Source organism: Alexandromys fortis, unplaced genomic scaffold (genome assembly GCF_014885135.2).
Source record: "Alexandromys fortis isolate MF-2015 unplaced genomic scaffold, M_Fortis_MF-2015_v1.1 scaffold_23, whole genome shotgun sequence".
Classification (NCBI taxonomy): domain Eukaryota; kingdom Metazoa; phylum Chordata; class Mammalia; order Rodentia; family Cricetidae; genus Alexandromys; species Alexandromys fortis.
In genome coordinates, this window is record NW_026067907.1 from 2,960,495 (window position 1) to 2,973,853 (window position 13,359).

Consider the following 13,359-nt stretch of genomic DNA (forward strand, 5'->3'; position numbering starts at 1 on the left):
ATCAACAAACCTCTCAACTGCTGAGCTATTTCTGCAGGCCAATTTTATTCTTGTATCACAAATATAAGCATGTTGAGTGCCTGCTATGTACTGAAGTACTCTAAGACTCAGCCCTGTTTTGATTCCCTCTCTGATAGAGGTAGGCAGACCCAGTGAAATCCCATTGTATGATTTATTGGTGTTACTACTTAGATCATTTTAACAGCCTCAGAGTAAGGAAAGTCTGTATGAATAACATGCATGCATGCATATACACACACAGATGCACACAAACACATGTGCACACACAGACGCACATATGCACATATACACACAAACACACACACACACCAGAAAACTGATTTCAGAGATACTCTAAACAGATATAACTCTGCAAAGAAAATAAATGTTTTCCACAGTTATCATGATTTAACTGGACCATGAGTAGAACTTTTCAGGGGGAAGGTGTTTTTATAACCTTGTTGGCAAAGCACTCATAAATATGCAAGTCTCAGAAGGCAGTATAGTGGGGACATTTCAGCTCCTAGTGCAGTCTGGAGAAATGAAGCAGAGAATACACTCTTAAACTCACAGCCCTCTGTGCCTGTTTTTTTTTTTTTTTCCTGTAACACAGGGTCTTCAATAACGTGGTCTTGAGGTAGTCTACCTCAGACTTATTCCATGAGTTTCTGTGATGAAGTCAGCTAATGACTTTAAACTTTAGTGATGAATTAGCCAGACAAAAATAAATACTCTCTCTTTATTTTATTTCAAGTTTTTGGTGTTGCTAAGAAAACTTTGCTTATATCACAATGAATTAAACTGCTGTACTCCAGTCCTTTCATTTAGTCCCTTTCAACAAGCATCCGGTTGAACCCATCTTGTGCTAGGATGCTTTTAAGGATTCTTATTGGCTAACACTTACATAATAACAACTCCTTATCTGTGTCTATTGCTTTTTTCCTTCCCTGTATCATTGTTCATCTACTTATACTGGCTGACTACAACATCACCAAATTACTACCAAAGAGTAAGGTCAGTAAACAACACCGAAAGTGCATGTGATCCATTAAAGCCTAATTTCAAATTAAAGTTATTTACCAATAGCCTACATTCTCTGAATAATTTTAACCTGAGCACCCACGGAGCTTTATAAGCTTCTACAGTTAGGTTTTCTAATATTGAAACTGACATTTGTTTCCAAAAATGTATTCATAATGTTGATACCACTTTAGCATATTTCAGAGATCTATTCATGTTTTTTTTCAATATTAAAGAAATGTCTACATACACACCATTATTTGAAGTTGCTAGATTTTATGCATTGTGGGTACATAGAACTGTTGCAGGGAGGGCTGCTTCCTAGCTGCTAAGCCCCAAAATAATCACATAGAAACTATATTAGTTAAATCACTACATGGCTCATCAGCTCTAGATTCTTATTGGCTAACACTTACATATTAATTTAACCCACTTTTATTAATCTGTGTAACACCACATGGCTGTGGCTTACTGGCTAAAGTTCCTGTGTCTGATTCTGGCATGGCTACATGGCTTCTCTCCTTCTCTCTCACTCTGCCTCCTTTCTCCCAGCATTCAGTTTATTTTTTCCTGCCTACTTAAGTTCTGCCCTATCAACAAGCCAAGGCAGTTTCTTTATTCACCAATGGTATTCACAGCATACAAAGGGGAATCACACATCATAGAACACATTTCCTTTCCTCTCAGAAGTTCTGAATTTGAAAGCTATACAATGTTACTATTTATAAACCATAAAGCTGTAACTCTGAAATGGGAGTCTTGATGATGATGTTTTGAAATAATGTGTTTGTGTGCGTGTGTTCTATTTATTAGCAAGTAAAAGTTCTAAGTTACAGAAAAGAAAAATTGTATCCAATTCTAACTGCGTATTTATATCATACAATGCAGCAAAGTAACATTTCTCTAAACTATGTATTTATCATAGAATCAAAAACTTTTTAAAGGTAAACCATGTTTTTTCTTGTAAATTTAGGATGTGACAGTCATACTGATGGCCCTGGTTAATCTTAGTGTGCCACAAAACAAAACAAAGAAACATGAACATGAGAGACAGACAGACAGACAGGGACAGATATGCAGGGAAATTTGTTGGGAAGAGGAGATATACACAAAAGTAGTAAAGAGCTGGGGACATTGGAAGTAGTCAATATACATGGTATACACGTGATTTAAAAATTAAACATATTAAGTAAAGTAACAGAAAATTGCAAATAGCCAAATATAAAGTTAAATTAAATATGAAGACTAGTGTTGGTAAGAAATTTAGAACAATAGAATTGCATCCCCATTAGACTTCAAGCAATGGAAGATCTGCAATTTACTCTGACCTTTATTAGCCCCAGATGTCAAGTAATATCAGTTATTCATTTTAAGTTTTTCTTTGCATAAAGCTCACCAATGCTCCAAGAAAGTAAAACTTTATGTAACTCTATCTGGAAGATTCTTTTCTCATGACATCCCTGAGGGAATTAAGGTTAAAAAAAGAGAGAGAGTACACAAAGAGAAAACAGGAACAGAGAACATGTGGGTAAAAAGAGGATGAGCTCAGTCAAGGGCTCCTGTAGTCCCTTATTCTAGAGACAAACGAGAATTGATAATTCACCACTGGAAGGCTATGCTCATTTGTTTAATTTTTTGGAAACTTCTGTCTTCCCTTGGGTAAAATGATAAATAAATCACCTTTCACCTATAGAAGAAGCTTCACTCTGAGGTCAGTCAACTGTTCTCTGCTAGAATTGGCTCATGGGGAATGGGGTCAATGGCCATGTAGCATACCTTTGAAAAAAACACAGGTGAACTGATTTAAGCAATTTACAGAGAGATCCCTGTTTCCTCTTTAACGAAGGTAGTAAAAAATGTAATAGAAAACAGCAAACTAGCATATAGCCTCTTTCCGTATTCATGGACAATGATAGTTTCCCTTTGGGACTTGTTATTATAGAATTCCCGTCTCCCTATTCCTCATTTCCTGCCTCTCCTCGGCACCGTCCACCCATGTATTCCAACCTGAATAATAATGGAGAAATTCAGACAGCTATTCGGTTGACAATGTCTCTACTTGCATAATTGCCTGCAATGTAGGACAAGTACCTTTATTTCATTTTATTTACCTCATTCATCATGAGATCAAAAAGATAATGCTCAAAGGGGTGTTCCTCCTCCATTACAAATATGGATTTCTGTGTGCAGATGCGGACACAGAGGTCATGGCAAAACAAGTATATGTTTCCAATTCAGTGCCAAATTTATAAAAGAAATTCACTGAGCCTTGTGGAATTAAACCTCTTCCTTCCTCACTCAAATTGGTAAAATCCTGAAAGGTTAGAAAGGGCCCAAGGCTGGAGACTTTTCTTCTACAAATCCAATTGGCTTCATTGCAAATACCTATAGTATAATGGAGGAAAGGGTGAAGGATATGTGATAAATAGGATATAAAATATATATGATATTTTTGATAGAAAGCCATCAAACCAAACTGGAAAATATATTCTTTCTGTTTTCAGACTTCCTCTGTCAGTTTTGTTTCTGAACTAAAAGTCATCACCATTTGAAGAACTAACTCAAAAACAAAGCAGAGGAAAGACAGGTTGTTGGATTGCTGCAGTTTCATTTACCATTAGTGAACTAAACTCAGTGAGGTTTTAGAAAGTAGCCATAATTGGGAAAATGACAAGAAGAACAAATGTAACAGCAGGCAGTAGTTGCTTTGTAACCACATGCAAAGGGTAGACGTTTAGAAGTGAAAGGTGTGCATGTGCCATGTGAGAGGGACCAATGAAAGAGGCTTTGCACAGCCTCACCCCAGCCTAGGACATGGGTTGTACACATACCCAGGTAGTCAAACACTGATGGTCTTAAGATGAACACATATTTGAAGTGATTTTGCATAGTTATGCCTTTGAGTTTACAAAACATAATCATTCATCTATAATGCATGTATTTTCAATATTATGAAATTATTAACAGGATAACTAGAAAGCAAGTATTTGGGTCATTTCTTAGTAGAAAAAAGTGCAACCAACACCAGGAAGGGCATGGGAGTCCAGAAGAGAGTCTGCCAGGCCATAAGCCTTGCTCATTCACTTTTTGTACTTGCTCATTTCCTTCATTTTATTTCCATTCTCCTTGCATAGTAAGAAGTAGAGAAATTAAAGGATGGAGAAAGAATCGCATTTAATATTCATGGGTTTTGTCAAAACTTTCTCAAGCAAAGAGAATGGCAAAGACAATCCTTCCTTTATCTTACATCTTTGTCTGCTTGCTAATTCTGGCTTGTTTACTCCTTATAGAATCTAGTGTGTCTCTGATAATTCATCTCAGTTTCTTAAGAGGATATCCAGACCACCACATCAGAGCAGAACATAATGAAAGGCTCCTTTACTGAGTAGCAGTACCCCTTCCCCAAGCAAACCATTTCTCCAGATGAAAGACTGTGGAAATACACCGAAGGCATCAGCAAACCTCCAGGCCCTATGATTCTCTTTCATATACTTAGAAAGCTACTAAAATGACTCAAAGCATGAGTAACTGGTATTGAGATTCCAGTTCACTTCAGGGGAAGGGTGTACAGACCCATAAGAAAAATTTAATATCAGTGCTTCCATAAAATGCCAATTGAAAAAGCTTTATAATATTTGCTTTGTTTTATTTAATTGACAAGTAATATTGCATGTATTAACCATGTGTTAATCTCATATGATACTGTGATAAACATGTACATTACAGGATTGAAATTTTTGCATATCTTCCACTCACTTTTCCATTTATCATAAATACTAATCATATTTTATTGCACAAGCACCTCATTCCAAGGGAGGAAATAATTTTTTTAACTGAAATAAACTATGCATTCTAAGTGAGCAAATAAGTTTAAAGAAAATGCCAAGAGTGGAATGGGTCAGAAAGCTGCCTGAAGGTACTCTCTCCAGAGTGTGCCTAATGTCATACAGTATGCCTTTGGATCACAGGCCTATCATCAATAGCTTACCTTAAAAAAAAAAAAAAAACATTTTCTGCTTTGGGGGAAATCTTTCCATTTATCACAACATCAAAATTGTTTCAATATCTTGAACATTAAAGTAAATGAGTTTTAAAGCTTAAAATCGCTATTATAATTTGATTTCCATAACATTTGCTTCTGTGGAACTATCTGCTTTATGTTTGTCAGGTATATGGTTTTTTTTAATCCCATTGACTTATCTCAAGCTAATTGGCTGTCTCTATCCTCCTATAGTAAATCTTTGAAGGAAGTAATAGCCCTCAGTGTAGCCTTCAGGATGGAAGTTTCTGTCCCATCTGGTCCCACAGTTGTTCAGATCCAAATACACGCAAGAGGCCTATATTAATTATAAACTGTTTGGCTTTCTGCTCATGCTTATTATTAACTAGCACTTACAACTTAAATTAACCTATAATTCTAATCTATGTTTAGCCACATGACTTTGTACCTTTTCTCAGTAAAGTATTCTCATCTTGCTTCCTCTGCATCTGGCTTGGACTGCATCTTTCCTTTCCTCTTCCCAGAATTCTTCTAGTCTCGTTACCCTGTCTATACTTCCTGCCTGGATACTATTCAACCAGCATTTTTTTAAACCAGTGTGAGTGACAAATCTTTACAGTGTTCAAGAGCATTATCCTACAGCACCTTGCATCTGAAATGCACCAATTGCTGTGCAAGTTCCGCAGAGTGCGCCAGGTGTCCAAAGTGGAACTCAGGAAACAGACTCAGCTGGTTGGTCCTGGTGATGCCCATGAAATAATATAAAGGTTCAGCTCCCTGCTGTTCACAGAGACCAAAACAGCCTTGGAACATTGAATTAAGGCCCTATACCAAAGGCTCTAGAATACCAAATCCCACAGAACTGAGCTGTTTGGTGCTGAATGACTTAGATTTTTAACCATGCTTGGCTGAAAGCCTCTAAGCACAAACTGAAATCTTAAAGGAGTATACTAGCTTCTGTAAATAAAAAGTCCAGGGAAGCCCTTGCTTCAAGTATTGCAGTCTCTTGTGTTCTTTAAAATCCTCAGGCAGGGGGCTTTGAAACCCCATTTTCAAGTGAGTTTTCCCAACAACTATAGGCTATAAAATCATCAGGTTTGATGCCCTATTTAAAAATCCTCCTGTTTTTTAATTAGCTCATTTCCAATGTTTATGGGAAAAAAACTCAGACCAGATAATATATAAATATATAAAAAAGGAAGAGGTTTATATAAGTCACAACTTTAAAGGCTAAAATTCCAAACAACATGGCGCCAGCTCTGGAGAGAGCCCTTCTTTGAATCACACCATTCATGTCATGGCTGATGTCATGACAGGCATTCATGCTAGCAAAAGGTACGAAATGTCTGGAGGAAGCTCAGAATGCTGCTGGGCATTGCTCATTCTTGCCCTTTTATAGCATTCTTCACTCAAGTAACAACCAGGGTTGGGATGAATAGGCCAATTCATTTTGAGGACAAAATCCTGAATCAATAGCCTAAAGATCTCCTGCTACTCTTGTCTCTTAAAAGACCCTCATTAATAATGAAGTGAATATTAATATATTCACACTGTGAATATGTGAACCATGTAAAAAAAAGTCAAACCATAGTGACTCCACTGAAGCCAGAAGTCATACCTATTTCCTATGATCTCCATCTCTTAACATCTTTGTGGCCTGAACCAATAGGAGAGCCTAGGGCACAGCTCACAGACAGAGAATGGGAAGGAAGTTATTCTCTAGCATAATTCTGGGGATACTATTAAAGAATTTGAGCTCATAAATACTAACTGGGGAAAGCAATAAGTAGTATCTATGTACAGGATGTATTCTATCATCAATCTAATTTATTATTACAAATGCTTCTGTGTATCATCCATACCTCATCATTCAACTTTCTGTTTGCATGCAAGACAAACAACACTCCTAACTATTCAGCCAAGAGAGGAAGTACATTCTATTTTTAACTGAGTGCTCACAGCAGATTAATATACCACAGCCAAAAACTATATGTCAGTCACTTCCTATTGACAAATTAATGGATTATGGAGTTGGGGTATAATCACACAATGACAAACTTCTTAGCAATATAAAGAAAAGGACTTTTTATGCATACAGCCAAAAACTGATTTTGATGACAGTGATTTCACAGATATACATATGTCAAAACTTCCCTAATTGCACTTACTATGTATATTTTCTTACATGTCAATAACAGTTCAATAAAGATCTTAAAAATAAAGCCAAAAATTTCTTAAATTTCAATCACCACTGGGTGAGGGCTTATTCATCATCACATACACTTTCTTTACCTCCTGGCATCTGTATTATTTCCCCTTCATGCTCACTGCCATTTCCTGGTAGAAAATTACTCTCCAGAATGCCAAATACATTCATTGAACCATTTCAACTCTATGCCTTGAGTAGAGTTCTTGTTCTCCTTCTAGCAAGGTCTACTTTTATCATCACATTCTTTGAACTTAAAGACAAAATATGGGCTTCTGGAATGCTTTCTACCTTACTTGTCCCTCACCTGCTCTATTTACCAATGATCATTTCCATGCCCCATATCAGCCAGTACAGGGATGTATCTACGATATGTATCTCTGCACATGCAGAGGTACACATGTCCTTGTACCACAATAGTGTTCAATAATTTTAAATCTCTTCATATAGCTGAAATATTCTCTTATATGCAGAGTATAATTATCCACTCTCTTGTAGTTCCCCATGCCAATTGCACCAATCACAGCAATTACTACATTAAAGACAAGGAAATGGGCTAAGAATAGCAGTGCACAGAACCTGAAAGGTAGAGGTAGGAGGTTCATGAGTTCATGATAATGAGCTCAACTAGCCATGCTGTATAGCAGATTCAAGGCCAGTCTGGGGTACATGAGACTGTCTCAAGTAAATAAACAACACTTAAAATTGTCATGTTTTCTATTGTAATAACTATTTTATAGAAAAGAAAAGTTGCAATTAGGGAAATCACTATTTATCTCATGGGAACTCAGTGATAAAAAAAATCAACTGTTACTTTGACAGAGTCCTGGGTCTGCTCTTAGGGTCTTCCATTAACAACTGATGTTTTCTTAAGGGAATGACACCAGTCTTTCAGGTGGTGCCTCTCATAATCCCTCCACTGTTCTCCTGTTTCCTAGATATACCAAGATGAAGACTGCCACCAACATCTACATCTTCAACCTTGCTCTGGCAGATGCCTTGGCAACCAGCACACTGCCCTTTCAGAGTGTCAACTACCTGATGGGAACGTGGCCCTTCGGAACCATCCTCTGCAAGATCGTCATCTCGATAGATTACTACAACATGTTCACCAGCATATTCACCCTCTGCACCATGAGCGTGGACCGCTACATTGCGGTCTGCCACCCGGTCAAGGCTCTGGATTTCCGTACCCCCCGAAATGCCAAAATTGTCAATGTCTGCAACTGGCTCCTCTCTTCTGCCATTGGTCTGCCTGTCATGTTCATGGCAACTACAAAATACAGGCAGGGTAAGGGTGAACATGGGCATTCTGATGTGTTGGTGATATCCTGAGACAAGTAGAATTCACGGCACAGTATCTTTGCCAAACTGTACTTTCAATTAAGAAATTGGTTAATTAATTAACTATAATAATAAAATAATAAGAAAAACTAAAATAATAAAAATAAGAAAATGCCTTTAAATATATTGAAACGGGAAGATTTCTCTATAATTACAGACCTTCTAGGTATTTTAATAAGAACAAAGTCTACATATTGCTGATTTCTCTGAACTTACTTCAACAAAATGTTGAATACATGGGAACATAGCTTTTTCAAACATAATTTAAGCTTAAGTCCAGAGAACGTTTCACTGAGGCTTGCTCTAAATTCTCAAGCAGTTGACAAATTTACCTGTCCTGATTGAACAGCAACTGCCATTCTGAAATGGAGGGGAGACATTCGTTAGCAGGAAACTCCCGGAAACCTGGGACGATGGTTATAGCTTTTATAACAGCATAAATCTCACAAGTGTCTGATTCACCGCAAAATGTGCATAACTCTCGCTTCATAAAATCTTAATGTGATACACGTGGACAGAAAAATGGGAAATGTAGGAAGGGGAGAAAAGGAAGTAAATTCTCTGTAATCAATAAATGAGTTTCCTTCTTCATTTCATTCTTTCCTCACACGTCTGTGTAAGCAACAACCTTCACTTAGCTCAGGTCAAAGCTATTAGTAGACCAAGGAACAGCTTCCGTACTTAATGCTATAACTAAATGTCGCTGCTAATTTTCCTTGAAAATTCTTTTCTTCCAGGGTCCATAGACTGCACCCTCACGTTCTCGCATCCCACCTGGTACTGGGAGAACCTGCTCAAAATCTGCGTTTTCATCTTTGCCTTCATCATGCCGGTCCTCATTATCACCGTGTGTTACGGACTGATGATCTTACGGCTCAAGAGTGTGCGCATGCTGTCGGGCTCCAAGGAAAAGGACAGGAACCTGCGCAGGATCACCAGGATGGTGCTGGTGGTCGTGGCTGTGTTCATCGTCTGCTGGACCCCCATCCACATCTACGTCATCATCAAAGCCCTGATCACGATTCCAGAGACTACCTTCCAGACGGTTTCCTGGCACTTCTGCATCGCCCTGGGTTACACAAACAGCTGCCTGAACCCTGTTCTTTATGCGTTCCTGGATGAAAACTTCAAGCGCTGCTTTAGAGAATTCTGCATCCCAACCTCCTCAACGATCGAACAGCAGAACTCCACTCGAGTCCGTCAGAACACTAGAGACCACCCCTCCACGGCTAACACAGTGGATCGAACTAACCATCAGGTACATGCTTTCTAGAATTATGTATAGCTTATTAAAAAAATATATATCACCTGGTAGAAATCCAATATTCAAAACCTTTAGGAGATCAGTTACTGGGGAATTGAGGCCAGGCCCAAGAAGAGAGGGGGGAGTACCAAGTTCTCATCATGATGTCAGAAAGATGTGTCACATAAATGTGCTCGATATATTTGAACATGTTTATTTAGGTATAAAAATATGATGACCGACCATCTATCAAGCTGCGAAAAGTTACTATCCTCCTAGCCTTGTCTTCTTTGCAAAATTAGTGGCTGTAGTACATCATAGATGTAATTCTACTTTGGAGTACTTGTTTCACACAGAAACTTTCTATATCCCAACAATATCACACTAATATCTCTGCCACTTAAAAGTCAACCACACTCCAATTCTGTTGTTAAAGATCCTTGTCTGCTGTGGTTATAAATACAAGATAGTCCCCAAAATCAATGTTATGGAAAAGGAGAAAAGGGAAAAACAAACCAAAGTATACTCATCTCTGTATTTGTTAAGGGTTTGGTTTGTAATAACTGGTGTCTGACTAGAGCAAATACCAGAATATTGCTAACTATTATGTTAAAATCTATTTTAAACACTGTCCATACTATTTGGAAATTATTTGAGAGTGATTAGATGTTTGGACATGTGTTCCTTCCTATGTCCAGGAGAGTCCCAGGAAGATCCAAGATTTATCCATAATATTATAACCATATAAGAAATGAAGAAGTTATCTCCAATACTCTCAAAACTTCCTAACTCACCATTTGCAATAATTTGACATCTAACCTAAAATGTCAGTACACGTATGACTTAATTATCAATAAATTTTAAATAAATAAGTGTTCCAAAATGCTTCCCGCACCTGAAAAAAATCACAGCATATAAAATTTTATAACACGGAACTGGAGTTCAAGACTCCTGTGAAATAAATGCTTGGGTCAAAATTTTGGGTCAAGTTTATTTTCTCAAGGGGCAGGGCTATGAGGACAGCACCTTTATACAAATGACTTCAGAGTCCAGCAGAGGAGCAGCCAGAGGAAAGCCTTGACCATCACAGTGGTAGTTGTTCCCACTTGCTGTCTCTTCTTCATACCCATCTCTCCATGTCCCTTTTCACCCCCAACTGCGACTACCCAGCCTAGCCAAGGCTCCATTTTCTAACAATGTCATAGTTATGTAATACAGCCTAGATGAATTTGCCTCGGGAGACATGGAATCCTCATACCTATATGAGACACATGGCTAACATAAAACATGTGAGCCAGTTTCCCTGGAGAGCATGTGGTAATGGTGGCAGATTCATTCCCATCACAAAAGCAAGTATTAACAAATTTATCTCCCTGTTTCCAGCTCAAAAAATCAAAGCCATAAAGAAATGGGTTTCTGCTCTGCTTCCTCACCTCCCCACATCTCCCTCTCATTGTTATCCACACTGACATATAACCTGTTCCTTTTTCCAAGCAGTCCTTCATGTTTCATGGCTTTCAAACTCTTGTGGGTCACTTTAAAAGGGTTAAGGATTTAAAATGATTTTTTTTTCTCCAACCCATGGGTAGCCTATTAGAGGACAGAATTTGAAACTACCTGTCCCAAGCTAGGATTCAAATCCTTTGCATTGAAACAGTTTACTTTCATTACAGAAAAGGATGGAAATAGGGAAGTTTGAACTCTTCCTTCCTTCCCCAAGTGGGGTCTTTCCTCCCAATCTTACAGGGGCGTGGCTGAGTGGTAGCTTCCTGCAGGACCCTGCCTGACCTACCCTGTCCTTCCTCTAATGGAAGCATAGCCCCCAATCTCTCCAGTTTAGCCCCTACCTGACTTAAACAAGACTGCCATTCAGCTTCTCCAAGACTGCCTTTGACTCCCTTCCAAACCCAGTGTTTGCACATCAGAGTGGTTCTTGCACAGCCAGAGAGTAGAAGGGAAGAGTAATTGGAGGAGTTCTGTCCTAAGTAACTAAAAGGTTTGCTTTAGAAATACATCCAATTAGCACTTATCGTTATCACTGCCTCTGTGGAGCGGCGTCAGCGTCAGATAACAGGGAAGCACATTAGCTTGGAACTGGCTGCTTCCCAGAGGCCCAGCTGGGAGAGCTGGACCAAGAAGAGAAGCTGCAAGGAGCAGAAAAGATGCTCTGACATATTTGAAAATTAACAGAAATCAAAGCTGTTTTTCACCACCCATCTCTCCCAGTATGTCTTTCTTTAGGGGTGAGGCAGTCATGCGAAGATGTCTGGGATCATAGGAAATCCTATAGTGGATATTTTCAGGCAGACATTCCAATCAGATATGAAGGAGGCCTGCCTATATGGCTCTGCCTATGTGAATCATTAGATTAGCTCAAACAGAGTCCAAATCTCATGAACAGATATTCATCAGATCTGCTGTGAAGAGGCTGCTAGCTTGTTTCCCAGCCACCCGGCAGCTCAGACCCAAAATAATCACACAGAAGCTATATTATTTAAAACACTGCTTGGCTCATTGGCTCTATCATCTTATTGGCTAGCACTTATATCTTAACCCATTTCTAGTGACCTGTGTATTGCCACATGGCTGTGGCTTATCAGGTAAAATTCCCAGTGTCTGTCTCTGGCAAGGCTACATGGCTTCTCTCTCTCCACCTTTCTTTTCCCAGCATTCAATTTAGTTTTCCCCACATAGCTAACTAAGTTCTTTCCTGCTATAGGTCCAAAGCAGTTCTTTATTAGGCAATGGTATTCCCAGCATACAGAGGGATATCCCACATCAGTCTTACTGTGAGTTTTGTGTTTATTTGTTCATTTGTTTAAAATAGCCATATTGTTGGGAAACAAGACTAACTGCATTGGTGTTAACTTTTTAGTTAGAAGTATGAATAGTGTGTCATGGTGATCAATGTTTATGTTCTGTCTGTTTGTGTTTTCTCCAAAAATATATATATATTATATTCCACGTGTCACACGTCAAGCACATTAGTCAACTTCCCATTCTGCAGACCAGAGATCCAATGTCAAACCTCCCGAGAGTGTCTGTATTTTGACAGCTATCGCTGAGGCCATGTCCACACAGCACAAAGTGAAGTGACGATGTGGCAGTTACCAAGGTAATTTGATAAGCCATACAAGAAATTTCTATGCCTGGCACAAATTTGGAGTCGCACGTTCTAGCTGAAGGCATCTAATTAAGTTTTTCGTGTACAGCAAAATATTCCCAAACCTAGAGTCTAGAAGCAGCCATCTACACAAACTACAATTGTGTCATACATGAGTACTTTGGGCCAGGCTTGTCTGTGCTGTCAGTTTTAGGTGTTCTCACTCAAGCCAGTCCCTGTTGGGGCTATCAGTCCCCTCATCTAAGACACCAACAGGAGGAGTGGCTGGATCCATAGACTCATCCTCTAGAATGTTGTCTTAAGCTTGTATTCATCATGGCCACCGGTTCTGAGGAAGAGAAAAGCGAACAGAGCTCTTCAGGTCTGGTGACAGAAATAGACAGTGTCCTGGGGAGATGACTCAGTGGAAAAAGTACTTGCTA

The 13,359-nt window shown here is 38.8% G+C and overlaps 1 protein-coding gene across 1 annotated transcript in view; it reads left to right on the forward strand.

Annotated features, from left to right (window-relative positions):
- The window catches only part of Oprm1 (opioid receptor mu 1), a 38,544-nt gene extending 25,679 nt beyond the window's left edge, over positions 1–12,865 (forward strand). The window contains exons 2-4 of the mRNA XM_050135823.1: positions 8,165–8,517; positions 9,308–9,828; positions 12,821–12,865. Of these exons, the coding sequence (XP_049991780.1) occupies positions 8,165–8,517; positions 9,308–9,828; positions 12,821–12,865 (919 nt within the window). The remainder of the gene's footprint in view (positions 1–8,164; positions 8,518–9,307; positions 9,829–12,820) is intronic.
- Positions 12,866–13,359: the final 494 nt, after the last annotated feature.